Source organism: Ascidiella aspersa, chromosome 4, assembly GCF_963924565.1.
Source record: "Ascidiella aspersa chromosome 4, kaAscAspe10.2, whole genome shotgun sequence".
NCBI lineage: Eukaryota > Metazoa > Chordata > Ascidiacea > Phlebobranchia > Ascidiidae > Ascidiella > Ascidiella aspersa.
Window position 1 is genome coordinate 2,165,243 of NC_139450.1, and position 27,686 is coordinate 2,192,928.

The 27,686-nt window shown below is 36.8% G+C and overlaps 1 protein-coding gene across 1 annotated transcript; it reads left to right on the forward strand.

Moving 5' to 3' along the window:
- Positions 1–750: 750 nt before the first annotated feature.
- Positions 751–26,950, forward strand: LOC146146612 (glutamate receptor ionotropic, kainate 2-like). Its single transcript, XM_083386922.1, has 22 exons — positions 751–763; positions 3,353–3,610; positions 4,046–4,185; positions 5,713–5,827; positions 6,693–6,874; positions 8,432–8,485; positions 8,994–9,140; positions 10,378–10,437; positions 11,353–11,511; positions 13,559–13,663; positions 14,516–14,647; positions 14,958–15,032; positions 16,356–16,472; positions 17,165–17,388; positions 17,949–18,083; positions 18,781–18,964; positions 19,961–20,063; positions 22,378–22,494; positions 23,635–23,747; positions 24,516–24,647; positions 25,336–25,467; positions 26,441–26,950. Exons 1-22 carry the CDS (start codon positions 751–753, stop codon positions 26,948–26,950), a joined length of 3,207 nt encoding a protein of 1,068 aa, XP_083243048.1.
- Positions 26,951–27,686: the final 736 nt, after the last annotated feature.

Sequence of the window (27,686 nt, forward strand, 5' to 3'; positions counted from 1 at the left end):
CTTTTCTCAAACTAGATTAGAATTAGAATTACCGAATTCTTAAAAAAACGAATTTGAACTAGAATTTAAACTAAAATTACATTTTATTATTCACAATCAATAACACTTAAATCGAGAAGTATTTTAATAGGAATGTGCATGTCAATTATGTGTGTGCTAATTTTTAAGCATTTTAACATTACTTACTTACTTACTTACTTACTTACTTACTTACTTACTTAGCATAGCATATGATTGTTAGACCGTGAAAATTACGTTTCAACCGAAGAATTTGAATTGAAATTCTTTGTTTTCACTAACAGACTAAAAATGTCGGTAAACAAAGTAGGATTTTTGGTAAAATCCGAATTAGATTAGAACTAGAATTAGAGCACACAAGCAATTCCCAAATTAAATTAGAATTAGAATAAGCGCATTTTGCTCTAATTCATTGAATTAGAAAACTAGAATTATCTAGTTGTCCAAGTCTGCAGGAAGGAGAATGGCCTGGTTGGCATTCTTAAAAGTCATTGTGTGGACTGCCTAACATTTCATTGCATCCTTCACCAAGAAGCACTATTCTCCCACATCCGATGGTTAAGTGCAGGCAAATCACTGAAATGCTTTTTTTCTTTGAGAAAAGAAATTTTGACTTTTATCCAGAATGAAATAGGAGGGTTTCCTGAATACGTGATTCAATCGAATGATGATAAGTTTATAGGTTCACTGGCTTTCTTGACTGATATTACTAATCACTTAAACACCTTAAACATGAAGTTGCAAGGTAAGAAACAAAACATATCTCAATTGGTGGGATACGTTGAAGCTTTTCGCAAGAAACTTCTATTATTCAAGACTTCTTTGCAACTCATTTTCATTCATGCTGTGAATTACTTGGTGAAGAAAAAATATTGATTTCGTCATGTTTTCCGAGAAAATACGTGACATTATTGACGAGTTTAGCAGCAGATTCGCTGACTTTGATTCACTGAAAGCAGAATTGGAGCTTTTCAATAATCCACTGGAAGTAGATACTAAGTCTCAACCGTCTTATGTCCAACAAGAATTATGTGAACTGCAATCTGATCCTTTTCTTTTGTCAAGAAAAGAGTAGCGTTACGACACCTTTTGGAAACTTGTAAGCTATTAGCAGTTTCCACACTTAAGAGAACTTGCACTGAAGATGTGTTCCATGTTTGATAGTACCAACATTTGCGAAAGCACTGTCTCAATTATGAAGCGGATAAAAAGTGATGTACGAAACAGAATAGCTGATGAAACGCTGAATGCCTGCTTACGATTGTCGACAACTGAAATCAATGCTGACATTGAAGCAGTAATCAAAAGAAAGAAATAATAAATTGTTTTGTTATTTTGTTTGTGCCTTATCCATATTTCCCTAATGTAAAAAAACACCGCTCTTGGCTAATTAGTTCGGTAAACTCGCTTATTTAATATAGAGTAAAACTTGCAGTTTATTGATTACTTTGGAGTTTCCCCGACTGCGGCCCGCAAGGCTTTCTCAATTTTTTTTGCGGCCCTTCATTCTGTCAACTTTGGACCACCCTGGTTTAAAAAAAACGCAATCTACTTTTTCTATTTCAAGAGATAGTATAGTGACTTATTCGGTTTGTTAGTAAGCAAATCAAATAATTTTCTAAAACTTTATTTTTGTTTTTACTACAGACTATTAATACTTCATAAGTTCGCATATTAAAACTACTTTAAGTTGTAATCCATGCTCGTCATTTTGGTATTTGGTACGCTACATATGGGGCGTGAAAAAACACCAACCATATCGCAGAAAGTATGAGATACATTTTTATTTACTTTTATGCGGTACTTGTTTATTTTTGCGTTTTGTTGTTGAACATAAGGGTAATAAAATTGATGTATTTTATGGCTACTGGTTTAGCAATTACTTTCGCAAACTTTTTTGGTTAACTCAATTTACATTTAAAAAAAGTTCCGCTATGAAAAAAAAACTTTTTGGATATAACAAAAACTGTGAATATGGTAAAAAACAATCCATTTTTTAAACATCCAATAAAAATTAACAACTCTTCCACCCCACATTATCACAGTCTTGCAAAACAAGAGTTGTACCGCTAAGTAAATTAAATTGCCGGCTGAACCTATGGATAAATGGAGTCAGTGATGATATCAAAGTGATGCTACGCTTGGTTAAACTAAAATAACGAAACTTTTCGCGGCTTGGTTATTATTTAAAGCTGATTGGGTTGAAATCGATTGACTTTCTACAGAAAGGCTCATGCGTCTTACTTAAATATTGACAGCACGCCATCCTAGAAGCCTTGTCCGCACTCTCCGCTTAATCGTGTGTCGGTCGACGCTTAGGGACGAACTCCGCACCTAACCTGCAGTAATCGATGAAGCCGAGAGCCTTTATCTAATAACAGATGTTCGGAGACGCGCTGCGTTTAGTGGCTTGCTTACGCTTTTTCAGCCACCTATATATATATATATATGTATACAAACATATATAGGCCTATGTATAGCTTCGTGTTTCTCAACATTTTTTTCGCGGCGATGCGAATACTTAGTGTAAGTTTAACACGGACTTTGGCGACCCAATCATTTTCAAAATTTTTTTGTAAACGTAAAGTGGACGATTTCATGAGATGCGCTGCTTTTAATCTTCATAGGCGGATCTCTTATGTTTATATTAGCCACGCATCATATGGTTCATGTTCATTTTCGTGGCGGTCCCATAGTTGTTTCTAATTCTTATATCAAAACAACCACAAAATTCCATCCCTACTTTTATATATTTGACTGTTTGTTTTACCGAACTTCTGTTTTTTGACGAACTTTTATTTTATCATAGCACATGTTTCAAAGTTGCTATGTTTAATTGAAATTAAAGCCAGGGCTTCGAACTCGTGACTCGACGGAGTCGGTTTGTTTTGCTGGAGTTGGACTCGGGACTAGAGTAAGATTACCCGAGTCCGACGTGCGCATGCGCAGTACCATATCGTTAATTGTATATGGTAGCAAACTATAAATCGTAAATGCGAAATAGCATATGGTGGATATTTTCCAACCATGCATTGTGAGTGAATGAATTACATGATACCCCCATGAGTGGATTGGTAAAAATTGACCTTAATTTAGTGATGTAAATGGGTGGAATACATGCTGTAGAGTCGGAGCCGGACTCAGCACACGACAAAATTGCGCACTTGGCCAGAGTCGTACTCAGTACTCTAGAGTCGGACTCGGGTTTATTTTATTGGCCGAAGTCGGACTCGGCAGTTGGGTCTCGGGCTATTTTTAATTGAAACCGCAGCCCTGATTAAAACAACGTTTATTTTTCACTAAACGTCCATGTTCATGCCGTGAATTCTTCCAGGTGCAATATTCCACGAAAAGTACCGCGCGCCCGCCGACACCCCCGTAACCCAGGTCCCAGGGGCCCAGGGCTGGCAGAGCTTCGACGCCCGACTGTCCCGACCGCAAGGTGGGGTTGCTGAGCAGCCGGCCGCGCTGGCTTTCCAGTTCGCTGTAGCGAAACTGAACCGCCAACCTTTGATTCTGAACAAAACCTTCACGAGCAGCATCGTGTACTTCGGGGATGGACCCCTTAGGGAGTTCAACGTCGCGAAGCTTGGTAAGCTTTATATTGTGACGTAATATAAGTATGTGTGACGTCACACTTTGTTCCGTTCTACTTGTCGCATAGAATCAATATCAAGTACGTAAAACGATAATACCTCTAGATTTTAGCCAGACCATTTTTTGTGTTTACTCGACGCATCACCAAAACCAAATTATTATTATGTTTCAAGGCAATTACGCTTTTAATGAAACCATCATGCACTTGCGATCAATAGAAGCTCCTAGGTTGATTTGCAAAAATATTCGCGTTTGCTAAATAAGAGTAAATAACTAAATATTTTTTGTTCAAAGTTTTGAATCATATTTTCGATCGCAATAATTTTTGTTTTACCTAAGGTTTACTTTTTTGAACTGAGGCTTTTCGGAGGAGCTGGAGTTTAGTAAACATTAATGTTTGAAGTTAAATTTCACAGCATATTTTTTTCAGCGTGTGGCCAGCTGTCACTAGGTGTCGCAGCGCTAGTGAGCGTGGACGAATCTTCTTACGTAAAGTCTGTGAGCGTGGCGAAGCAAATGCCCTACATATACCTCAGGCCGGGACTTGATCAGGCAAAAGGACCGATCAATGTAAGTCGGGCTTCATAAATTCGCTTTTTACTAACTAAAACAAAGTAAAGAAAGCAAGTGTAAAGTAAACGGTAGAAAAGGGATAGTGGCTTGTTCATTCCATTGGCCAAAAAGGAGGCCAGAAATGCCTAATGTGTCACTAATGGATTTAAGCCAAGTCCTCAGGACAACCATTCTCCCAAAGGGAGATGGTGCCGCCACTTGGAGGTAGGACCTCAGTTATAACTGCGCATCGGGAGAAGGTTAACATTTTTACCGTTTCGTTTATTGTGTAAGTAATGTATAGTGTAAGTATAATTTTAGTATTTTACTGCCCCCAAAATCCGGTGTGACCCAGGAAAAAAATGGCAAGTTTTCGTACTTACCTGACGCTGATATTCTCTGATCATTGCAGGTAGCGTCCTGCCATTTTTTTCTAGGGTAACACCGTTTTTTTGGTCGTTAAAAAGTAAAATTACATTAACATTTACCTTGGCACTTTACGTACAACATAAACAAAAAGTTAAAAACGTTAACCTTCTGCCGATACAACTCTTGCCCTACCTTAAGTGTGGCGACACCAGCACCACGGGTGAAAAAAGAGGATCTAAAGATATATATTTGAAAATTTCCAAATGTTGGTTTAGTTTAAGTAAACTATCATTTACCAGGTTTAATTTTATAAAAAAAAATTACCGATTTTTGTCTAGATTTTGGTGTCTAATCTTCGCCAGATTTAAAAAAAAATGCCAGTGCACTTTTTTCAGCTCATAACTTAATATTTTTATGAATCACAAATAGATTTAGAGCCGGGTGTCTTAACCTTTTTTGTATGTCTTACCCTTTCACCAAAAATAAATTAGAGATCTACCCCCAATTCGAAAAGTAACAAATTACTTTAGTTATATTCAGTGCGACGGCTGCCCTTGCTTTTGGCAACGAGTTGTTCAATGTCAGGTAAATTAGTAGATAACGCACAACGAATATCAGACTTCAGGACACTTCGCATAGGTTAGTTGAAGAAACGGAACAATAATATTCAGAGCTTGAATACCTATCCTTGGATTTACCCCCTAAAACGAGGAAATTTGCCCCTTGTGGTAAATTTACCCCAGTTTAAGAAGGGCTAATTTAGAGCAATAGACTAGCCATACTGTCTCATCTATATAGCATAATGGTTGGAGGTTGTAGTAAGACGTAATAAGAATATCAAAGCCCATACTGAAGTAGGTTGCATTTTGAACGTTTCGAATAACTCTTTATTCATTTCAACATAGCTAAAATTTTCAACATAGCTATTTTAGTTATTTTACTTTGTTTTATTTAATCTTTAATGTTTCTGACTCATTCTTATACTGTTGCGTTTGTTTTTATTCAGATATACTGACGATGCCTTAGTTGGCGAAATATATATATATCTTTTTAAGATCTGGTTAATGTGTCTGACCTGAATTGCTAGCTTTGCTAGATTATTTTGCTGTTACTTCTGTATGGGCTTTGATATTCTTATTACGTTACATCTATAGAAAGTCTGTTATTTCTTCACAGAAAACACCTCCACCGTCCTACTCATTTGGTGTTTCCCCTACTTCGCGAACGGTTTGTCGCGCAGTTCGAGATGTGATAGAGCGCCGCAAGTGGCCGAGTTTCACCCTGCTTTACTGTGATTCATCAGGTGTCGCTTCACTTTTCCTATCTTTATATTGTTAGTTGTTTCACGGCCCACCCTAAGCTTTATACTGTAACTTTTTCGTTGCAAGAACTACATTTAGGTACACTATGCACGGATCTCTAATGTAGCTTGATAATGAATGTCAAAGCCCAAAAGGTCGATCTACTCTGTTTGCTATATAATTTTTTTAAAGCTTTAAAAGAATTACTGTTACGTAAATGCAATCAGTGGCGTAGCGAGCCGAAAATTATTTGGAGGGTGGCCAAAAATTTAGAATTTTTGGTTTAGCTTTTGTCATTGTGTTAACTGCCGTAACGAACACAAACAACAATGTTAGCAAACCGTTTCGAGCAGCAACTGACTGAGTTTTAACGCAGTACTAAAAAAACAGTCAAAGAGCAAAAACTGTTTAAAAGTAGTAAAACTACATTATTGTATAGCAAACGTTATATTAACTACATCGTTTGTGACGTAACAATGTATGACACCTGAAGGTGTGGCATGAAAGTGATCGACTGTTGTGGCACTGCTCATAAATGCTAAAAAAACAAGTTATTAAGAGTAGATTATTTATAATTTTTTTTATAAAGCCCCCTGGTTACGCCTATGAATGCAATTATGAAGATTGCAAACTGTTGTCATGTTTTAACCGGACTTGTTGTAATCCACTTATGTTCATGTTAGTGGTATTTTCTTACAATTATAGCTTTGTTCCATAGTTTTATTTCTTTGTTGTTTGGTTGCTATACATCTTTTTTGCTCAGTTGTAAGTTTATTTTAATCTATAGATGTCGGTACATTTATTACCAAAAATATTCCTCACAAGAGCAATTAATATGTTATCCAATTATTGCAGCAATCGAAAAATACCAGGCCCTGCTTGATTCGATTCAGCACAATGCACAGATAACAATGGTGTACGTTCGAGAATCGGCCGATTCAATCGAACAATCGCTGAAAATAATTAAAGAACGAAGAATAACAAACGTGATTGTGGACTGTTATCCAAGCGGAATGTTATTCGAAATACTCAAGAAGGTAATTGCTTATTTTTGGTCCTATACGTCAAAAAACGTGTATTCAGGATATTTTACTCATTATGGAAAGTTTAAACGTTTTTACATTAGATTATACTTATGGAAACAACTAAAACAAGATCCTATAGTTGCCGGTTCGAACCCTAACGCTTGTGAAAGCGAACAGGGGTGGCCAACCAATCAGATACCAAGAGCCGCATTTGGTGTTTGGTTAACCGCAAAGAGCCACACCTCACACGTGGAACGAAAAGAACAGCCTATTACTCCATTTCTTACTACTACGAAGCGATCGCACGAAGCCCAAAAAAAAGTTTCTTTATTTCGTTAAATAGAAAAAAATAATTTTAAAGAAAACACCACACACTGAATAAAAAAATACAAATTTCTCGATATAATGTCATTTACCAATGTTATTTGGGTATATTGAGTTTATCTTGTTTAAAAAGTGTTAAATACAAAAGCCTTTTTAGACGAACAGTCGAAGTCGGAACCGGCAATATTCCATAACTTAACCAAAGGAAATCGAAACATTTTAACCAATCATAAATGCAACATGAACATAAGAGCCCCATATATCTGGGTAAAGAGCCGCGTGTTGGCCACCCCTGCTATAGAATGAAGATTTCTGTAATGTTGTACAAACGCTCTTGACCTAATATGGTCCTTAGCTTATACCCACAGGCTTTTCTTGACATTCTTGAACCTCATAAACATTGGACAAATTGTCTGTATATGAAAATTTTCCTCACAAAAATGGTTGAAACCAGGGCTGCGGGTCGGAGTCGGGACTCGAAATTTGGCGGAGTCGGTTTGGTCTGCTGTTGTCGGACTCGGGTAAGACTACGTAATACTACCCGAGTCCCGAGTCCAACATGCGCAGTCCCAAATTTTAAGTGATATCGCCGTCAACTGTAATTTGTAAAGGTGGAATTGTGAGTGAGTAAATTATTTACTTCTATTATGAGGAGATTGCTGAAAATCCAGCTAATTAAGTAACGTTTATTGGTGAAGACCTTTTTTAGTTTGGTTTTGGGCTACGGCTATAGGAAATGTTGCCCACCCCTAGTAGGATGCTTCCAGAAAGAGATTCGCGACCTAGAAGTGAAGTTGTTCTTACCCTCGGGTCTGTGAAGAAGTTTTAAGGTGCATCTAAATATCTTAAATTTATTTTGCGATAATGCTACTGTCGGAATCCGGGCCCGGGGCTCGACGAATTCAAACACTTAGCCGTAGTAAGACTCCGGTTTTTTTTAACCGACTCCGCAGCCCTGGTTTAAACAAAGCTACCTACTTCTATATTATCCTGGGAGTTTTTGTACCTCATACTTCATCTACTAACCTTTGTACCGTTTAAGAAGTATTTTCCGTTGTTGAAACACTCTTACAAAATATAGTGAAAGGTTAAGTATACATTATATATAGGCTGTGGTATCAAACCTAGGGTTTAAAACAGAAATCATTTTTCTGGAACCAAATGATTAAACCCCAGAATGTTGTCTTCAACCAATCAGTTTATTTAACTTCAGATTTGTAAATGTTTATGGCTGTGTTTTTTTAGGCGCTGGAGTTGGATCTTTTCAAACTGACACACCAATACATGCTTTTTGACTTGGTAAGATTTTCTTATTCTCATTTCTTGGTTATTTTCCTTTTGTATTATCACTCCCAAACAAGTCAGTAAGATGCCTACAAGCTCATAGATCAGTTGTTCGAAAACCTTCATGGCTAGCGGCACCCCTCAGGAATAACAAATAGATTGCAGCACCCCTACAATATTTTTCCGCAGGTAAATCACTCGACTGTCACAATAAGCGGAACTGGAACAACGTATATCAACTCTACACAACATTGGAAGTTTTCCACTGTTTTATAATCTTACACAAAAGTTGTAAGAGTAGAGCAAAAATCAAATTCTTTAAGATTCTCAAATATCCCTCGGCACCCCTGGGCATTAGAAATGGCACCCCGGTTGATAACCACTGTCCTAGATATTTGATTTGCACATATTTGAATAATGAGAACAATTAGATTAGGAAAACATGAATAGTAACATTTAGTACAGGCATTAAACAATCCAACGTGAGAACAACCAAGTCCTAACGAACTTGTATTTTTTACAGGACTCTTGTGCTCTCTTGCGTCGACACAACTACATATTCGGTCATTGCAACATCACGTGCCTAAACCTCGTGACCGGGCAACGCAGTGGCGTGAACCAACTTGGTCAAATCAAGTCCGACTGGAACGCATTCCTCAGCGCTAGAGTTGTGAGTCTAACTATAGTTTAGAAACTAAAAAATGTTCATATAAAATTTAAAAAACAGAACTTTTAGACAGAAAGGATTCATATAATTATGATTCTTAAAAATTAAAAAAAAATGTCAAAAATTCGTCAATTTTATTTGCCAATTTTGATTTTTGTGAATTTTCTCGTGTCCGGAATGAGTAAATTCGTTTTCTGAAGTTTTTTGACTTAATGTCGATAATCTAGAATTGTGTGTTGAAACAAATACAACTAAGGTTATAATTTTAACACAGTAAAACATATAAAACAAAATTGAAAGCGGCGTACAAAAATTTTTTTTTTTACATTTATTATTATCAAGTATTTTCCAGAAATATACTTGATACTGAAATGTAATAGTCGAAATTTAGTTGGGGCACAAATCTAAACACCGAAGTAGATAACCGAAAGAGTCAGGGTTAAAAGATTTCAGAAAACCACGTTATAAGTATTCATGCAAAATTGTTAAAGAAGTGTTTCTTAAGCAATGCGTCGCAACATAAAACTACGTTTTATTTGGTTGGGCCGCCAATTAAAGTAGTCACCATGGTTAGATTTATTCCGAACGGCCCAGAGGAACATTTCTTATCTAACAAAACTGTGGAAGAAATATGAAGACATAACTCTTAGTATACTGAAAGCCATTGCAGACTTTTCACCGAATCTGTTGATCTATGATGCAAGCAGGGCAGACTAGAAAAACAACTAGCCTGCAGTGAGGTTCGAGCTCACGACCTCCGGTCTAGCCTGCCCTGCCCGCATCATTGATCGACAGATTCGGTGAAGAGTCTGCAATGGCTTTCGGTGTACTAATTATACGTAAGCCGTAATCGTTGGTCAAAAAGCAGCTTCAGAAGGGCTAGATTTCAGTTGTTAACACACATATGTGTGTTCATGTTTAATTCGACATGACTCTTATTAATTAATATCGAATTTATTTATGCTATTTTTCTTGTGTTTTGTTCACCGATTAAAAGTTAGGCGAATATAATTGGGTCGTCAAAGTTTTGCAGTTAAACACCGTAAACACTTTGTTAAACGACATGTGTGTACATACCAAAGAATATTGTTTAAAATACCATTACGATTTATAAAATTATAATACAGCGTACATAAATACATTTACTTTTTGCCAAGACACGCAGATACAAGACTTGGCGTCTGTTTTTTATACAGTTTAAATCTCGAAAGATTTGTTTTCAACTTCTGTTTTTATTTAGGCTCAGGAAAAATTCCGCGTCCTGTCTGGAATGGCTTTTGACAAGGATGACCAGTTTACGGTAATACAAGTAAAACTTTAAATTTATGTATCAAACTTAACAAACAGGCAAATAGTCCATAATATTTAATTTGGATGGTCCGATGATTGGGAAAGTAAACCTATGATTTTGGAGCATAATGTTTGAAAGTTGTAGTAAGATGTAATAAGAATATCAAAGCCCATACAGAAGTAGGTAGCATTTTGAACGTTTCGAATAAATCTTTTGAAGGGCGGTTGAATTGATTGAAAATAACTTTCAATCAAGCTATTAATGAAAAAGACGAAAAGTATTTAAATTTACCTAATTTACAAAAATACAAAAATCCCCTTCATAAATTCGAAATTCAGCGAAAAGAGAAAAATGTTCCCTTGGTGTACACGCAAGTAGGAAATTACAGGGCCGCTACACTACTCTAACAGAGAATCCGTCCTGTCGAGAACTTACAAAAATAGGCAGAATTTTCATCGTTTTGAATGAATCTTTTGAAGGGCGTTTGAATTAATTGAAAATAACTGAATAAGGCCTAAGTATTTAATTTACTGAATTAGTTAACTAGTTTACATAAACACAAAAAATTCCTTCCCATTTCAGAGAATCGAGGAATGTTTATTTCAAGTACACGTAAGTGGGAAATTACGGTATAGTAAGATTAACTCTGTCGCGAAGTCATTACCACGTCTCCTAAACACAGATACACCAACTAAAGCTAAATACCAGCCACTCGTTTCCAACAGTACAGTAAAAAAGTTAGCAGATTAATGTCAAGACCCTTGCTCGAAAATACATTTTGTTGAGCGATGTGTCGCCTCCTTCAGTTTTCCCTTTCAACAATGATCCACTTGCAGATCTTTTTTCGCCGTTCCCCAAGCAAGGAACAACCTACGAAGATAAATGTAAGGTTACATATTAATCTGCATTCGATTTGATTGACAGGTGGGAGTGGCGCTCATGTACGACGCACTGCAGGTTTACGCAAGCGCCCTGGCTCGCATATACAACAGCAACACGTTCACATTCAACCACAGAAGTCTGCCCTGCTCGGGAGATAAGAGCTGGCACTTTGGGCCCAAATTGGCTCAAGCTATTGCAATGGTGAGTACAGCAATTTTATGCTAACAGTAAATGGTTAAATTAATAACATGTTGTAAAATGATGCAAAGGAAATTTTGTGTTATAAACAAGTTATTAAGTACACTATGCAAGGATCTGGAATGTAGCTTAAAAAGCCAAAAAAATCGTGTAAATGGATATCATTTTGATAAATGTTTGAAATTAATAACCTAATTGTTTATTGGCCCTATTCGTTGCTCTCTTGTTGTGGTTTCTTTTCGGTATTATTCCAAAAAAATTCCTCTTTGGTTAAGCAGATGTATTAAAATCAACCATCCGTTAGCTTCGAAATATTATTAATAAAATGAAACCAACATATTGTAAAGTAAACGGAAGAAAAATTGTGTATAGGTATTAAGTACGTTATACACTGAACTGTAATGTAGCCTTGTAATGAATTGCAAAGCCAAAAGTAAAACGTTTTTTCTCAACATCCAAAAATTGCATCAATAATGTCGATTTACTCGACTATTTCGGCTTTGTCATTCATTACAAGGCTACATTATACAGATCAGTACATAATGTACTTAATAACTTGAAACACAAAAGTTTCTACCGTTAATTTTACAAAATGTTTATATCGTTTTGCTAATAATAAAATGGTGCTTATATCGGTGGTGGATTCTTAAGCTGGGGTCCGTAAACCCTTTGGTGGTACGTGGACTAGTTTTAGTATGAAGCACTTTGAACGTTTCAAATAAATCTTAAGATAATGGCTGGAGGTTGTAATTAGACGTAAAATGAATATAAAAGCCCAGAAAGAAGTAGGGAGCATGTTGACATTTCGAATAAATAATTTGACATAGGATTGTATAATTCATTCTACGTCTGTTAAAATAGTCTTTTTTAAATGTATATTGCTTGGTGGTGCTCCTTTACACGTAATTTTAACACACAATTTTTGTCGTCAAAAGTATTTTGATTATACTATACAGATTTTGAATGAAAATTTCTAAACTTTAAACTAAACTTTAAAGTGACTCATTTTATCAAACCAAAACATTTTGTTATAAATCATTCTTTTACGTAATAAGAATATCAAAGCCCATACAGAAGTAGGTATCATTTTGAACGTTTCGCATAACTCTAAGAGAAAAATGAATAAAGAGTTATTCGAAACGTTCAAAAATGCTCCCTAATTCTGTATGGGCTTTGATATTCTTATTACGTCTTGCTACAACCTCCCAACTATTATGCTTCAAAGTTCAATCTTGTACGATTTTTCACCAAAGCTCTGCAACAAAAACTTTGTACAACTTGGGCTTGATTGCGACACTCAGTGGCACTTTACCGAACAACATCTGTGACGTTTCGTAACACGCCAAACCCCCCGGGAGCGCTGTAATGATGTAACTCAGCCTTAGCCCCCTTAATAAAAACCCAAGCTATGACACTGTCGGTAAAATTCCCGATCGAGACTTTGATTTTTCGCTGCTTTTATTGATTCGACGCCGGGGGTTTAGGCTTGTGCTTGTCAGAAAGCGATGTAGCGATCGATCTTGGATCCTGTTGTCCGTCGCCTCAACACGGATTCGGTGTCTTTGCGGCACTGCTAGAATCGAAATGCGGCGTAAAAACTGCGGGCTCTTACCCGTGCGTTACACCAAGCTTGGAAGTTTTGGAAAAGCCAAAGTCTAACAATTAAAAATAGCTGGAATAACAGAATAAGCCATATAGATCAACAAAACTCTTAGGAAACTTTTTCACATCAACTGTATCACATTATATGTAACAATATGAGAAGTATTTTGGGGCAATAAAGAGTTATTCGAAACGTTCAAAATGTTTTCTATTTCTATATGGGCTTTGATATTCTTACTACGTCTTAATGAAACCTCCAAGCATTTTGCTCCATAGATGTGATTAATGTTTAAAACACCAGCATTACTTATTTCGGTGTGCTACAACACACCGACACCACGTGCTCGTAACCCTTATTGACGTAACAATGTAACCATCGACCCGCGTCGTGTGCAGTGGTGTGTAGCCCATCGCTCTGCCCTCCTGACGTTTTGTGTTGCAAATTCAGACTGACATGGAAGGCCTGACCGGACCAATTCGCTTCAATGATCGAGGCACGAGGAGAAACGTCAGGCTTGAGGTGATGAAGGTCACCTACAGTGGATTGAAGAAGGTTTGGAAATTTGGGACCTTTTTTTGCGTCCGTTGTAAACAGCGTCGTAAGCAAGCCATTTTGAAATGACTTAAGTTTCAGTCATGTTATTCGTAAAATTACTTAAGTCAAAGTCAAGTCGTTTATAAAATACCTTAGGTCGAAGTCAAAAAGTCATGTTAAATAAATCACAAGTCAATTCCCTTTCATAAAACTTAAAATTGCGAGCAATAACTTGAAATAACAAAAATGCAACATACGTTAAGCAAATTGTTTTATGTAAAATGACCCACAGTGGATTGAAAGCGGTTTGAAAGTTTGGCGACCTTTTTTGCGTCCGTTTGCTTTGAACAGCGTTTTAAACAAGCCACTTTAAAATGATTTAAGTTTTACGCAAACTCAAGACGGCGAGATGTATTACATTATTGAAACGAAAAACAAATGGACCTTTAGGCTTGGCTGTCGTAAATCAAGCTGTCCTGGCGGAACGACACAATTGCGATCCTAACTCGAAAGCCAAACGTCGTTGATTTACGCTTTTCACTATAAATCGTATTTGCTAAAACAAACCGGTCAAGTATTTTTTAATAAATCACAAGACAAGTCCGAGTCAGGTCATACTTACAGCAAGTCAATTTCAATTCAAGTCATTTAAAAAAAAACTTGAACTACTAAAAATTAATAGACTCGCTAGATTTATTGGCAATATCTCAACTCGAATAAATAAGAGTTATTCGAAACATTCATAATGACACCTACTTCTGTATGGGCTTTGATATTCTTATTACGACTTGACTGGAACTTAAGTCATTTAGAAATTTGTTTACAACATTGGTTAGTTTTAACGAAGTACCCCGAATGCTTCACTCTCAGGTTGGAGATTGGGTCGATCTGGAGAGTTCCAATTCGTCACAACGGTTGAGGATGTCGCTGGAGGTCGAACGAGCACCAGCCAACGCAACATGGGCCTTGCAAAACAAGAGCTTTATCATTACCACCATTGTCGTACGTATTAACAACAGCACTCAAACATAAGTTAATTTAAAGGACACTTACGGATCATTTGCCAATATATGTATATTGTAAAGTACAAAAAAATATATAAATATCAATTATTTTTTTTAATACTTTTACCGCGGATTTTTTAAGAGTTGCTCTAAATGTAAAAATATCATAAGCGACAATTTAATGTGCTTGAGTTATTTTTTAATATACCTTTGCTTCTAAAACAATGCAAAAACACTGCAGATTTTTCTGTAAATCGACAACATTTAACTCATGTTTGTTGCCTAACCTGGGTTGTATGTTGCTACAGGAGAGTCCGTACGTTTTTAAAAGTGAAACAGCGGATGGTCCGGTCTATTCCGGATACTGCATCGATCTACTTAAGGTGGTGGTTAACGCATCTTGTATTAACACCATGTTGCATTTCACTAACACCCCGATTCATCACAATAAGATATACTTATAAAGTAAATTTTCACCGGTGTTGTAAAAATGCCACTTAAAAATAATTTACGCCCTAAATAGCCAAAATATTTACAATGGAATGTTGGTCCAAGTCATGTCGTAAACAACTTGCAACATAAGTCTAAGAAACCGTTGCCATGTCAAATAAAGTCTATTTTTGGGCATTTGCCACAATTTTTGTTTTCAATTTTAACTCATTTTATTTGTTTGTCCAAATTACTACAGTAATTTCGAGTAATTAGAAAAAAGTTATTCCCACCAAGTTATTGACTCAGGCCACAGTGCTGTAATGACTTAAGTGAGACTAGTCATTGACTTGACGGTGACTTGACAGTGACTTGACAGTGACTTGACAGTGACTTGACAGTGACTCGACAGTGACTTGACAGTGACTTGACAGTGACTTGACAGTGACTTGACAGTGACTCGACAGTGACTTGACAGTGACTTGACAGTGACTTGACAGTGACTCGACAGTGACTTGACAGTGACTTGACAGTGACTTGACAGTGACTTGACAGTGACTCGACAGTGACTTGACAGTGACTTGACAGTGACTTGACAGTGACTTGACAGTGACTTGACAGTGACTTGACAGTGACTCGACAGTGACTTGACAGTGACTCGACAGTGACTTGACAGTGACTTGACAGTGACTTGACAGTGACTTGACAGTGACTTGACAGTGACTTGACAGTGACTCGACAGTGACTTGACAGTGACTTTACTTTAGTGTACTAAGGTGTTCTTAAAACACAGTTTTCAAATGACTTGGAGTGACTTAAGTAGTCGTGTTGGTAAATTGACTTGACTTAAATCTTTCGGACAAAGGACTTGACTTGGACTTCAGTCAGTTAAGACAAATGACTGTGGTTGAAATTAAGTGTTTCTATTTAACATTTTGTTGAATAGTTCAGTTATTCATCTCAATGGTTGCGCGTAAAACGATCAAATTACTATAAGTATTTTTCTTATTTTTTGTTGACTTATTGCTCCAGATTTGCTTTCGGAATAGTTCGCCGATTTTTGAAGGTTTTATTTTGATATCACTGATTTGCCTTGGAAATGACTGGCCCTAATAATGACTTGACTAGGACTTGACTAAGGTAACTGATGACTTGGACTGAAACTTGTTATTTTTTAAAAAGACTTCAGTCATTTCAAAATGCCTTGCTTGCAACACGTTCACTGTCAGGTTAACAAACATTGGAATTTACCTCATAGCATTCAAACTTTTTTCCAGGCTCTTTCAGATGATCTCGGCTTCGCTTACGAGATAGTAGAGGTCCCAGATGGAGAGTATGGTTCACTAAGGCAAGATGGAAGCTGGGACGGAATGATTGGGGAACTCAGGAATGGGGTGAGTTGAATGTTCGGGGTAATCAGCTTCGTTATAAATTAATCTTTTGTTAACGTATTACGACTCTAGTTGAACAACAGGGATCAATTGTTAAAAGGGAAATAGTCACAAAAAGGAAATAGTCCCAAATTCGTTAGGTCATTAACTAACAAATGTTACTTTTTTAAATGATGAATTAAACGAATTAAAACTTAACAAAAAGTTGATTCATTTTAAGTAAGCCCCAAAATCCAGGGTTATGCGAACTCTTTGACTAGAGATATTAGCAGTGAGTGTGTAGCTTGATTTGGGATTGAATTTAGTGGATTTCTATTGAAATTGCGGGGTAAGGACAAAATACTGTGCAAACAGAAAAGTACTATGGAATATTGGGTATGGGGTTAGAAACAGGCGTATTTGAGGTTCATACTTTCGACATATTTAATTCAAAGACAGATGTGTTTTAATTCAAAGACAGAAGAGTTAGGTAATTTGTTGTAACTTTCACGCGAAGTTATATCTTGTTTAGTTTATTTTCTTTAACTGTTAATATACTTAGTTTGCATTCTGATATGATTTTAACTTACTAACTACTGAGAAAACTTTCTACAAAGCCACACTTACGGTCGGTAAACCTGTAATGGCCATTTAAGTTCAAACGTAATTTTTAAATCACAACAATGTTTATGACGCAACAATGCGGTTTGTTTCAGCACGCTGACGTGGCCGTTGCCCCGCTGACAATAACCTCTGATAGAGAACGAGCAACTAGCTTTACAAAACCCTACATGAGTCTCGGTGTGAGCATTCTATACCGGAAACCCACAGCCGGAGGACCCGCTTTGTTTGCCTTTCTCAGTCCCCTGTCGCTCCGGATCTGGCTGCTGGTTCTAGCCTCGTATTTGGCGGTCTCATTCACAATGTACTTTATAGCAAGGTAATTTGTTTAGGTAGTTGTTCACGTTACAAAGATAAAACCTGGATATCTCCTGTTGAATCATGAACGATAATATTATTTGACATTTGTCTGTATATTGTTCTACCTTTTTGCGTTTTTGTTAAACAAAAATTTGCTCACATAAACTGCAATTTTCGTATTTAGATGTAATCAATTTTACTTTTGCGTAGTTTGAGTATACGTTCAGATTTAGTTTCGTAAAATAAAGTCGTAAAAGTGGCATTATACGCTACGTATGATAAAACATAAAACCTTTGATCAACGCAGGGACACATTGCATAGTCTACACATATGTACAATTATACACCAGTGTCCAAAATACTTAAGTCAAGTCAAGTAATTTTGCGTAAAAGAGTCACGTCAAGTCAAGTCATTTGAAAACAGTGACTTACGTACACTAAAGTCAAGTCATTGACTGAGATCATTGCAACACTGCTAATCTGCTATATACGTACAAGATGCTGATAAAATTAGGACTAAAATGGTCGAATTAGTCCCGTGTGTCTCGTCGTTTATTGCGTATTTCTCTTTTTTGTCAGGTTGAGTCCGTATGAGAGCCACACCCATCCGACCGACCAATCAGAGTCCTTCAATCTGCTCAACAGTTTGTGGTACGGGGCTGGTGCTCTAATGCAGCAGGGTTCTGAGCTAAGTCCAAAGTCAATGTCGTCAAGGTAAATTATTGGGTGTTTTCGTAAAATTATGGGCGACTGAAATGTGTTAACACAAGCTAACCTTCGTTGTCGCTGACTAAATAAATTGTGACTGATTGTAAGGGAAATGCATATGTATAGAGATTTATTTTTTTTTTAAAGCGGAGCTTAAATTTTAAAAGCTATATTCACTCTAAATTAGATCTAACTTTGAGGTGTCTTGACACTCATGGATTTACGAGGCAAATACAAAAAATAGCAAAAGAGATTATGTGACTTAAATAAGTTGATATTAATTCTGTGAGGATCAAATACATTATTTGCTTGTCAAAAGTAATTTTAATACCAAGCCTACTTATTCTCCAAACACAAAAAAACTAAGGATGAATCGCATTGTTAACGCGACATTTACTTTTAATTTAACCTTTTCTTTTTTTCTAATTTATCCACAGTGTAAAAAGAAATAGTTAATAATAGTTTTTGAAAAAATTGTAAGTTTACAACTGACGATAAAAAAAGTTTTTCAACGCGAAAACAGATATGTCAATAAAATGGTTACGAAACCCTACATTTATCCTAATTTATCTTATTAAGTTAGTTTAACCCTAATAATTAAATGAATGCAATGGGGCAATTTTATATTTCGTACGGCTTTGTGTGTATCGCTATCGAATCATAAAACAAAGTTTCATAGATTGTGTTAACCCTTGCGTTGCAGACTCTTATCGATAGTGTGGTGGTTCTTCAGTCTGATCTTTATATCTTCTTACACTGCAAACCTGGCGGCCTTCCTCACCGTTACACGGATGGAAGTGGACATCTCTTCTGCTAAAGACCTCGCCGCGCAGACCGCCATCAAGTATGGAACGCAAAAAGGCGGATCGACAGCATCCTTCCTCCGGGTTAGCTTATCTTTGTTACTTCTTACATACTTTTACTTTTATTACTTGACTAGTTGTACACACCGGGAGCAATTATTAGGGCTGACACCGAAATCAGTTGATCAGTTAAGGATTTCGTTATCAAATGATGCAAGCAACGGCAGGATAGAAAAACAATTAGCCTGCAGTAAGGTTCAACAACCGTTTGTTGCATCTTTTTGATAACGCAACCTGCTTTCCCGACGACCTCTAAAGCAAGCCTTGTTGAAAGCTCAGTGGTGACAAGCGCTTCCACAATCACATCAATCACTTCACTAGGAACCAAATGAACCCTACATCTTGTCATTTCAACTAGGGGAGTGATAAATGGGACCGTCGCTCTACAAACTGAGCTACACAGGCTCAGAGGGGAACAAGTCTAGTAACAACCATAGCACCGTTTCCTACTACATCTTGTTTGTAAAACTAGTCTGTGGTGAGGTTCGAACTCACGAACTCGGTCATACCGGGACCTTTTTTCTACCAACTATGCTACGTAGGCTCTGTTTTTGCTTTTAACTTTCACGAATAACAGAACAACAAAGATCCAAATATACTTGGGTACACTATGCACGGATCTGTAATGTAGCTTAATAATAAATTGCAAAGCCAAAAAGGTCGAGTAAATCGACAGCATCTTGATAAAGACGTTTCGATACGAACTTGTAAACTGAACGTTGACACCTTATCAACACCGCTGTACCTGTTCAACACCTGAAGGTCAAAATAATGCCTTTTTGGCTTTGCAATTTATTATCAAACAAAGATCCGTTTTGGAATTTCCAACAAAAGCCTTTTCGTCTTTATTATATCGTCTTCACGAGTTATGTAACCTATATTGTTTTGACAAGATGAAGGATAAACTAAATTTCCAACACTTATCTCTTTTTTATGATTTTCGATCAAACATAATTAATGATCAAATAAATGCCGGCACATCTATAATTATCATCACCAATCGTGAACTATTCTTCGTAGAACTCCAAGATAAAGACTTACGCCACCATGTGGCATTACATCAACCAGAGTGAAGATGCGTTCGTGAGGACCAACCATGATGGGGTGGAGCGTGTTACTCAAGGTACGAAACCACATTAAATATCTTACAGGTTAGAAGAGTCGCGAAACCCAGAAGATAGCTTTATTCCATTTGAATGAGGTAACTGGCTTCATTTGAGTCTTATCTAATTCAGAAAAATCCTCATTTTTTTCCTAGGAAAACCATTTTTTTTTGGGGGGGGGGGGGGGGGGAGTATAACTTTAATCCAAAATAATTAAACATTTTCACAATTGCACTAATTTTTTCAAGTCACGTTTTTCTTTAACAACCACAAAAGGAGATTTTTTAAGCACAGCCACCGGTAGCGTAGCCAGCCGACAACATTTCAAAATTACCTACTACTTATTACCTACCCACCACCAAAAACACAAGGTTAAAATGTTTACCTTCTGCCTTGAGCAGTTTTAACTGGGGCCTACCTCTGTAGCTGGAGGTTGCCAGAAGACTGGGTTAAAGATCAGAAATTCTCGGCCTCCTTGTTAGCCAATGGGAAGAACCCAGCCACTACACTTACCTATTTTTTTTTACTTTTACAGTTTCGTTTTTGTCACTATATTTAATTTTACAGGAATAATGGTTTGAGGAGGAATTAAAAAGGAATGTAAATTTATTGTTCAGCCGCAACTATCTCATTAATGCACGATTGAATAAATAATCTGTTTGCAAATATGTTCTGCTGTGTTTTGTTCTAAACCTATTTTACAGTAATTTGTTGGGCCACAGAATTGTTTTGCAACGTAAATGGGCCACGAAAGAAAAAAGGTTGAGAACCACTGATCTACCCTTTGACTGCTTGGTTAACGTGTTATCTCAGGGGTTCTTAAACTTTTACACCGCGGGCCCCTAAAATTTTCTTTTAGCTCGCACGGACCACTGTAGGCAACTAAATTCAAAGATGACGTCATAAATTGACGTCACAGTACAAATAAACTTCATAAGTTTGCTGATTTCGGTCCAAAAATGGGAAAGTGAAATGAAGTCTAAATACATTCAGTGCAAAACCGTTTTGTTTTTATTTAAATTTTTTTTTGTATAAATTGATTACTTCACAAGTATACTAGTTATTTCTAACGAATTCCGCCCCAACATGATGGATGGTACTTGACAAATTATCCCGATACTGATACCCGATATTTTGAACAAAAATTATCGCGATCCGACCCCATAACAAATGACGTCATTACCATGTGAAAACAAGCAAAATATATGAAATAGAAACAGTTAAAGATAATTTTATCAAGGTTCCTGGAAAAAATTGCTTCAGCGTTGAAGAAACGCCTTGACCGACGACATTACTGGCTAGATCAGTGCTTTTCAACCAGGGTTCCGCGGAACCTCAGGGTTCCGCTAGTACAGTCCAGGGGTTCCACAATTTCTAAATTGTTTAACTAATTGAGGTGTTTTTATTACACTGGGGTTCCTCCAGCCAGTGAAATGATTGAACTGGGGTTCCTCCAGCCAGTGAAATGATTGAACTGGGTTCCTCGAGCCAGTGAAATGATTGAACTGGGGTTCCTCGAGCCAGTGGAATGATTGAACTGGGGTTCCTCGAGCCAGTGAAATGATTGAACTGGGGTTCCTCGAGCCAGTGGAATGATTCCATAGGGTTCCACTCCAGCAGAAAGGTTGAAAAGCACTGGTCTAGATTATTGCAAATCTGTTACCTTTTCAAAAAGAATTGAATCAATTGTAAACTTTGTAGTTTTTTTCATGAAATTGTAATGTAATTGAGGCATTTTAATTCTGTGCAATTCTAATTGTAATTTGCTAAAATTTTGGCTCAATACATTGATATTGAGAAAATTAAAGTTTCAATAATGCTCGACGTTGTTCGTTTTCTTTGGGAAGCGATGAGATATCACGTGGCCGTTAGCCTGACTATAGTGCAGGTGTTCTTAAACTGGGGTCCATGGACCCCTTGGGGGTCCGTGAACTAGTTTTGGGGGTTCATGAAGGCCTAATTAAAATACTGGTGTATATTTAAGTAATTATTTTTTCAAAGAAAACAGTTTAATTAAAAATAAAACGCTTTGCACTGAATGTATAGTTAGACCCTTTTTCACTTTCACATTTTTCGGATCGAAATAAACAGATTTATGAAGTCTATTTGTATTGTGACGTCAATTTATGATGTAATTTTCAAGCATTTCTTGTCTACCGGGGTCCATGTGAAGCAAAAAAAAAAATTAGGGGTCCGCGGTAAAAAAAGTTTAAGAACCCTTGCTATAATGTGTATGTGAAGCACGGAGTAATTATTTTCACTTTTTTTGTAATTGAAACGTGGAACAACCTGGTACAGTGGGACCACGATATGATGTAGTTGCTTTATGTGTAGGAGGTTATGCCTTTTTAATGGAGTCGACCACCCTGGAGTATATCATCGAGCAGAACTGCAATCTAACCCAAGTAGGGGGCCTGTTGGACGCCAGGGGTTACGGAATCGCCACCATGGGTGAGAGGTGTTCAGTTCTTGCTTCTTTTTTTTATCTTTGTAGTGGTTATTTATTTTCTTGCGAGCGTTTTTGCTTTTGTAATGCCGACTAACCAAAACTGGAAAATCCGAATAAAAAACAACTCGATTTATCATTTATACAATTGAAAAACTGCCTGGCAGCAACAGCATATTAAACTCGACTTATGCTTGCGAATAAAAGTAACAAGTTTGAAGAGTAATTTTGGTCATAAAATTGTCATTTAAGGTAATTGGTTTTATATCTGGGAATGCAAAATACTTCAATTCCGCATCTAAATAATAAAATGATGTGCTGGTAAGCAACCTATTGGTAAAAAGTTTTTATAAAAAAAGTTAAACACGATAGTGATTTCGTTAAGGTATTACAGACGCAATATCGCCATACAGAAACCTTAAATGAGAAGGTTGCCTGTTAGGTTAAATAGCACTTTGTGTAGATTACCCATTCACAATCAAAGATTTTAGTAAATAAAACCAATTGATTGTAAATATTGGGAAAAAACAAGACTCATGTTTGACATTTCCCGCATCGCCAATAGAGTTCGCGTTGGAAATATCAGTTATTCCCAAGTTAATTCCATCGCTAAGTACCTCACCAAAGGCTAGGTTTACCAACATGATATAGTAGACAACGTTTAATGCCATACGATAGGTGATTACCGGTTTTACTTTGTTTATATACTTTTTGTTAGAGCTATTTTGTATAAAGATCGACCTGTTAGACTGGTAGTGCTTGCTTCATGGCAGACGAGATATAATAGCAGAAATAACAGATTAACGAAAGAATTTATCAGAATTAAGCTCTACTCTAACCAGAAATTAAATTTGTATTTTAAACATAATAATGGCAAACCATCATTTAAACTTAGCGTGTATTCACAAAAAATTATTCAAAAAGCATCCATGCACAGCTTTTATACAAATCTGCATTGACTTTAAAGTAAAGACCGTTTTCCTCCACGACAAACAAGTAAAGTTGCAAATATGCGCCGTTGTCGTTTGTCAGTACAACTCCAGACGGGATAATCATAGAAAGAACAGAAAACTCAGAACAGAAGCATTGCTAAACAGTGGTATGTTTATCGCATTCTCTTTGGATTCACATTTTGCTGTTTCTAGACCCTGTCCTTCGAGATAGGTTGAGCGTTTCGATTCTTAAGCTGCAGGAAGATGGAGTTTTGGATCAACTTAAGCACAAATGGTGGAAGAACAACTCCTCGCAATGCCCAACTGTGAGTTTACGACTAAAAACAATTGAGATAAGGCAAAGTGTTGCGTTTCGGCTCGTTTAGACTGACTGAAATAAGGATAGGAGTGAAAGTTCTGGCGACTTACGCTTTTTGAATAAAGTAGTTTTTTTAAATGTTCTAAAAAAAATCAAATTGATGTAATTCGAACTAATTTGGTCATTTATTTTGTAAATTGGTGCAAACTTATAAAATTTAGGGTAGTTCCTTTTTTGCTATTTTACTAAATTATTTTAAGCTTTAATCTTTTATTTCACGGAAACACTTCAGGTTTTACTCTTTTCGCAGGAGAATCTTTGCCAGTACTTACTATTAAAAACTTTGGTTAGATTTTATAAAACAAGTAATCGTTGTTAAGTTACTGTGGTTAATCTCAATATATCTATTTGGATGAGATTAGGACTCGTTAACAGACCCATAACTCAATATCATGGTGTCCAGAGCGCTTTTCGATTTTTACCCTCAAACACTTCAGCTGAATTAAATTACGTATTTCAACGTCAATGGGTTATCATGGTATCCCATCCGTCAGAAATTAGTGCAGTTCTAAGCAAAAAGGTCCACGACAATCAGGGCATGGTTTAAAAAAATCAGATTTTTAGACCTTGAAGTCTTGCAAAATGCACTAATTTGACTTAACAAATTTGAATAAGAAGATTAAATTTAATAATACTTGACCCACCCGAACCCGAACAGAAATCACCAGCCGTCTTTCAAAACGATCGCAAAATAAAAACCCTTTTTGTGTTGCAGGAAAATAAGTCAACGACCCAATCACTGACCATCGCTAACCTCGGAGGGGCTTTCCTGTTTCTTGTAGTGGGGGCCCTGGCAGCCATATTTACCGCCCTAATTGAGGCCACTGTCTTCGTACATAAACGAGTGGTAAGTCAGTTTCGTCATAAGTGACGTCATGCCATTGGCTGTTCTGTTTTTGATATAAGCATCACTGAGATGTAAAGGTATACCCGTTCTACTAAACACTTTAAAGGACAAGGGTTTTCGTTTAGTGTTGTAAGAGGTATTTAGTTCTACAGGCAGTCTGGCATGAGTCTAAATATAAGGCTTACTGCTTTAATATATAAACTGTTGTTACCAGGCATATTAATACAAATAAAAAAACTGGTAATTTTTAGAAATAAAATTACCAGAGGAGCTGTTTTATGATTTGTATAACTGCTTTAGCTTTGCAGGCCTACAGATTTACCATTACCTTAAACACACATGTTTTCATTAGGGACTGGTTTTCTTATCTTGATGGGAGATTTAACAAACACTTTTTTTCGGGAGTAATAGAAGTGGTTTCAATTAAGTATTTCATTGAACATAAATTATATTTAAAGAACATTCAAACACTTTTTTGGGGTCATCATAGTAAAGAACAATCAGAGTTTAAACTGAGGGAGATAAATAGTATAATTTCTTGATATACTTTATTACGTTGTAACAGATGTTTTTCGATTTGCGAAACAATAATCGTTTATTTTATCCTATTTATCGATTAGTTCTTGTTATCTATATATAATTGAGTTGGCAAAGTTATGCATGTTTTATAAAGCTCTTTGTATTCCAGGATAACCAAGAACCTAAGATAAGCAAAAGGGTTTCTTTCGTTTGCTCTTGCAAGAAAGACTCCAAGGTCACAAATTTTGACCTTGGAGAAGACGAGGATAGCGTTATAAAGACAGAAGAAACGTTGCCCAACGTTTGGCCACGAAGAATATTCAAAAGAAAGAAAAAAAACGACAGTTTGAAAATAGTGGTAAATCGGTACCATATTGAACGTAATTAAATTGATTATTCTGTAAAGTTAGCGGTCATTAATGATTTAAATATATCCAGTGATTTACGTGCGATTAAGCCACAGCTTATTTAATCAAATAACTTTCAGCAAATGACTTGCCCTGGACATGTGGCAAATGACTTGACTAAATTGATTTTATTTTTTTTTGTTAAAGTGTCTTACTTGCTTAACCTTGTAGCCAAGAATAGATTTTTGCTTTATTTATTAGTTTAAGTTTATGCCTAGAAAATTGCCTTAAATAAAAGAGTTCTGCTTCTAAACAATTTAAACTCAATGAAATGCAAGTGTTTTTACTTGAAATGCCAGTAGGAACGTAGTCTGAGAACTTTTTTGTTATTTGTTAAAAATGAACTTGACGTAGACGAGTGGTCGGCAAACTTTTTTTCGTTGCTGCCCAAAGTAATCTTTTCAGAGCTATCGGCCCACTACAAAAAAGTGGCGTATTCAGGATATTCGATTTAAAGGTAAAATATTACACACCGCATTCGTGCCCAAAACACTGCCATAAAAAATGTAATGACACAAGCTTTAAGTTGGCAAAAAATATAGTTCGTTAGGCTCCCAGTACCACATTTGGTGAGCCTTTCCAAGATGAACCAATTTGAGAATTGATGAAAGACACACACGATGGCTTTTCGGTATACAATTTAAGAATTCTATGCCACTCTAACTTAAATATAAAGTGCAATAAATGTACGACTACCACGCGGCCCACAACTACATTATAACACTAAACTATTCAAAAGTAACTCGCGGTCCACTAAAAATGGCTCTGCGGCCCACAGTTTGCCGACCACTGACGTATACCTAAGTAAATTTAAATTGATTTTAAAAAAACAATGCATATTAGATTAATCCTTAATTATACTACCAGGCTCGCAACCCCTTGTTGGCAAAGCCGTCGTCTTTCAAAGTCAAGAACGCGTGCGAAAAAGGAAAGCTGTCTGCGACCGAAAGAGGCGGGAACATTCGAAACCTGCGCATGACCGAGACCGTGCTTTCGGACGGCGGTGGCGCTGTGGAGCCGAATTTTCACCACCGGGATGGGGACGATTCGACCGCTTCGACCTGTTTCACGCAGCGGCCACAGAACCTCCCCGAACTGGAAATGTTCAAAGTAGATAACGAGGCGACTTGTAAAAGCCTTTTGAACCTACCTTACGATTCATGTTCATCGTGGGCCGAGGACTACCTTTCGAATCGAGTAAATGGCGGAGTAGCTCAACCAAACTTAACAACGCAGCTGTCAGCCAGCGGCCCGTTGTATTTTCCACTCAGTCAAAGCTCCACATCCAATCCGAGATACAGAATTCCTCATGTCGTCGACGGCTCGACGCCCATTTTAAGCGACCGATTTGTTCATTACAAGCAAACCAACATGTGATTTGTATGAGATGAAATAGCCTACGTGGTTGCGCGACTGTAATATTTCCGGTGTGGCATAGCCTACCTTGCGAGCGGTGTAATACTGTGTCTTTGTATGACTAATTCAAGCCGTTGACAGAAGGTTTCTGCCTGCTAATGTTATCCCGTATGTTTGAACATGAAAAACTCAAATTTCAAAATCCTAAGTAAATAATGAAAAAGATATTTTTATTTTTTTATATTTGTATTATATAAACAGTCATCCTTGGGTTTTGGACTGTTCAAATCGTTGCGCCTGTTGCACATACGACGCATTCGTCAAGGATAGGGAATTTTGGCACAATTTGGTCTTAACTACATTCAAGGTGTCTTTCAAGGTACTTATAGTTTGGGTGGTCGAAATCTATAAACCCCCAGGTGCATCACAATTCAAAAACGCTACCCTGAAAATTAAATGCCAGTAAATAAGCAGAAATTAGACTGTAGATTATTACGAAAAACAGTAATGTTTTTGCGCTACGAATTAGAAAACAGTAGCCCATTACGTTCACCCCTTCATTTTTAGGCAACGAAGTTCGAAATCTTGTCATCTTCAAGAAGCTTTGTCAAACTTTGTCTGTTTAAACTTTAAAGTGTCATCCGATCTACAGCTTTTGACTTTAACAAATAAAGATACTTAAAGTTTCGAGTAATCATTAACTCATCCTGAAGAACATGTGTTTAGTTTATTCCATAACAGAAGGTCGCAATAGAAG

Coding starts and splice junctions, on each gene's coding strand:
- LOC146146612 (XM_083386922.1), top strand. Junction 15,033..16,355: donor ACTGCATCGATCTACTTAAG/GTGGTGGTTAAC, acceptor ACTTTTTTCCAG/GCTCTTTCAGATGATCTCGG. Junction 25,468..26,440: donor CAGAAGAAACGTTGCCCAAC/GTTTGGCCACGA, acceptor TTATACTACCAG/GCTCGCAACCCCTTGTTGGC.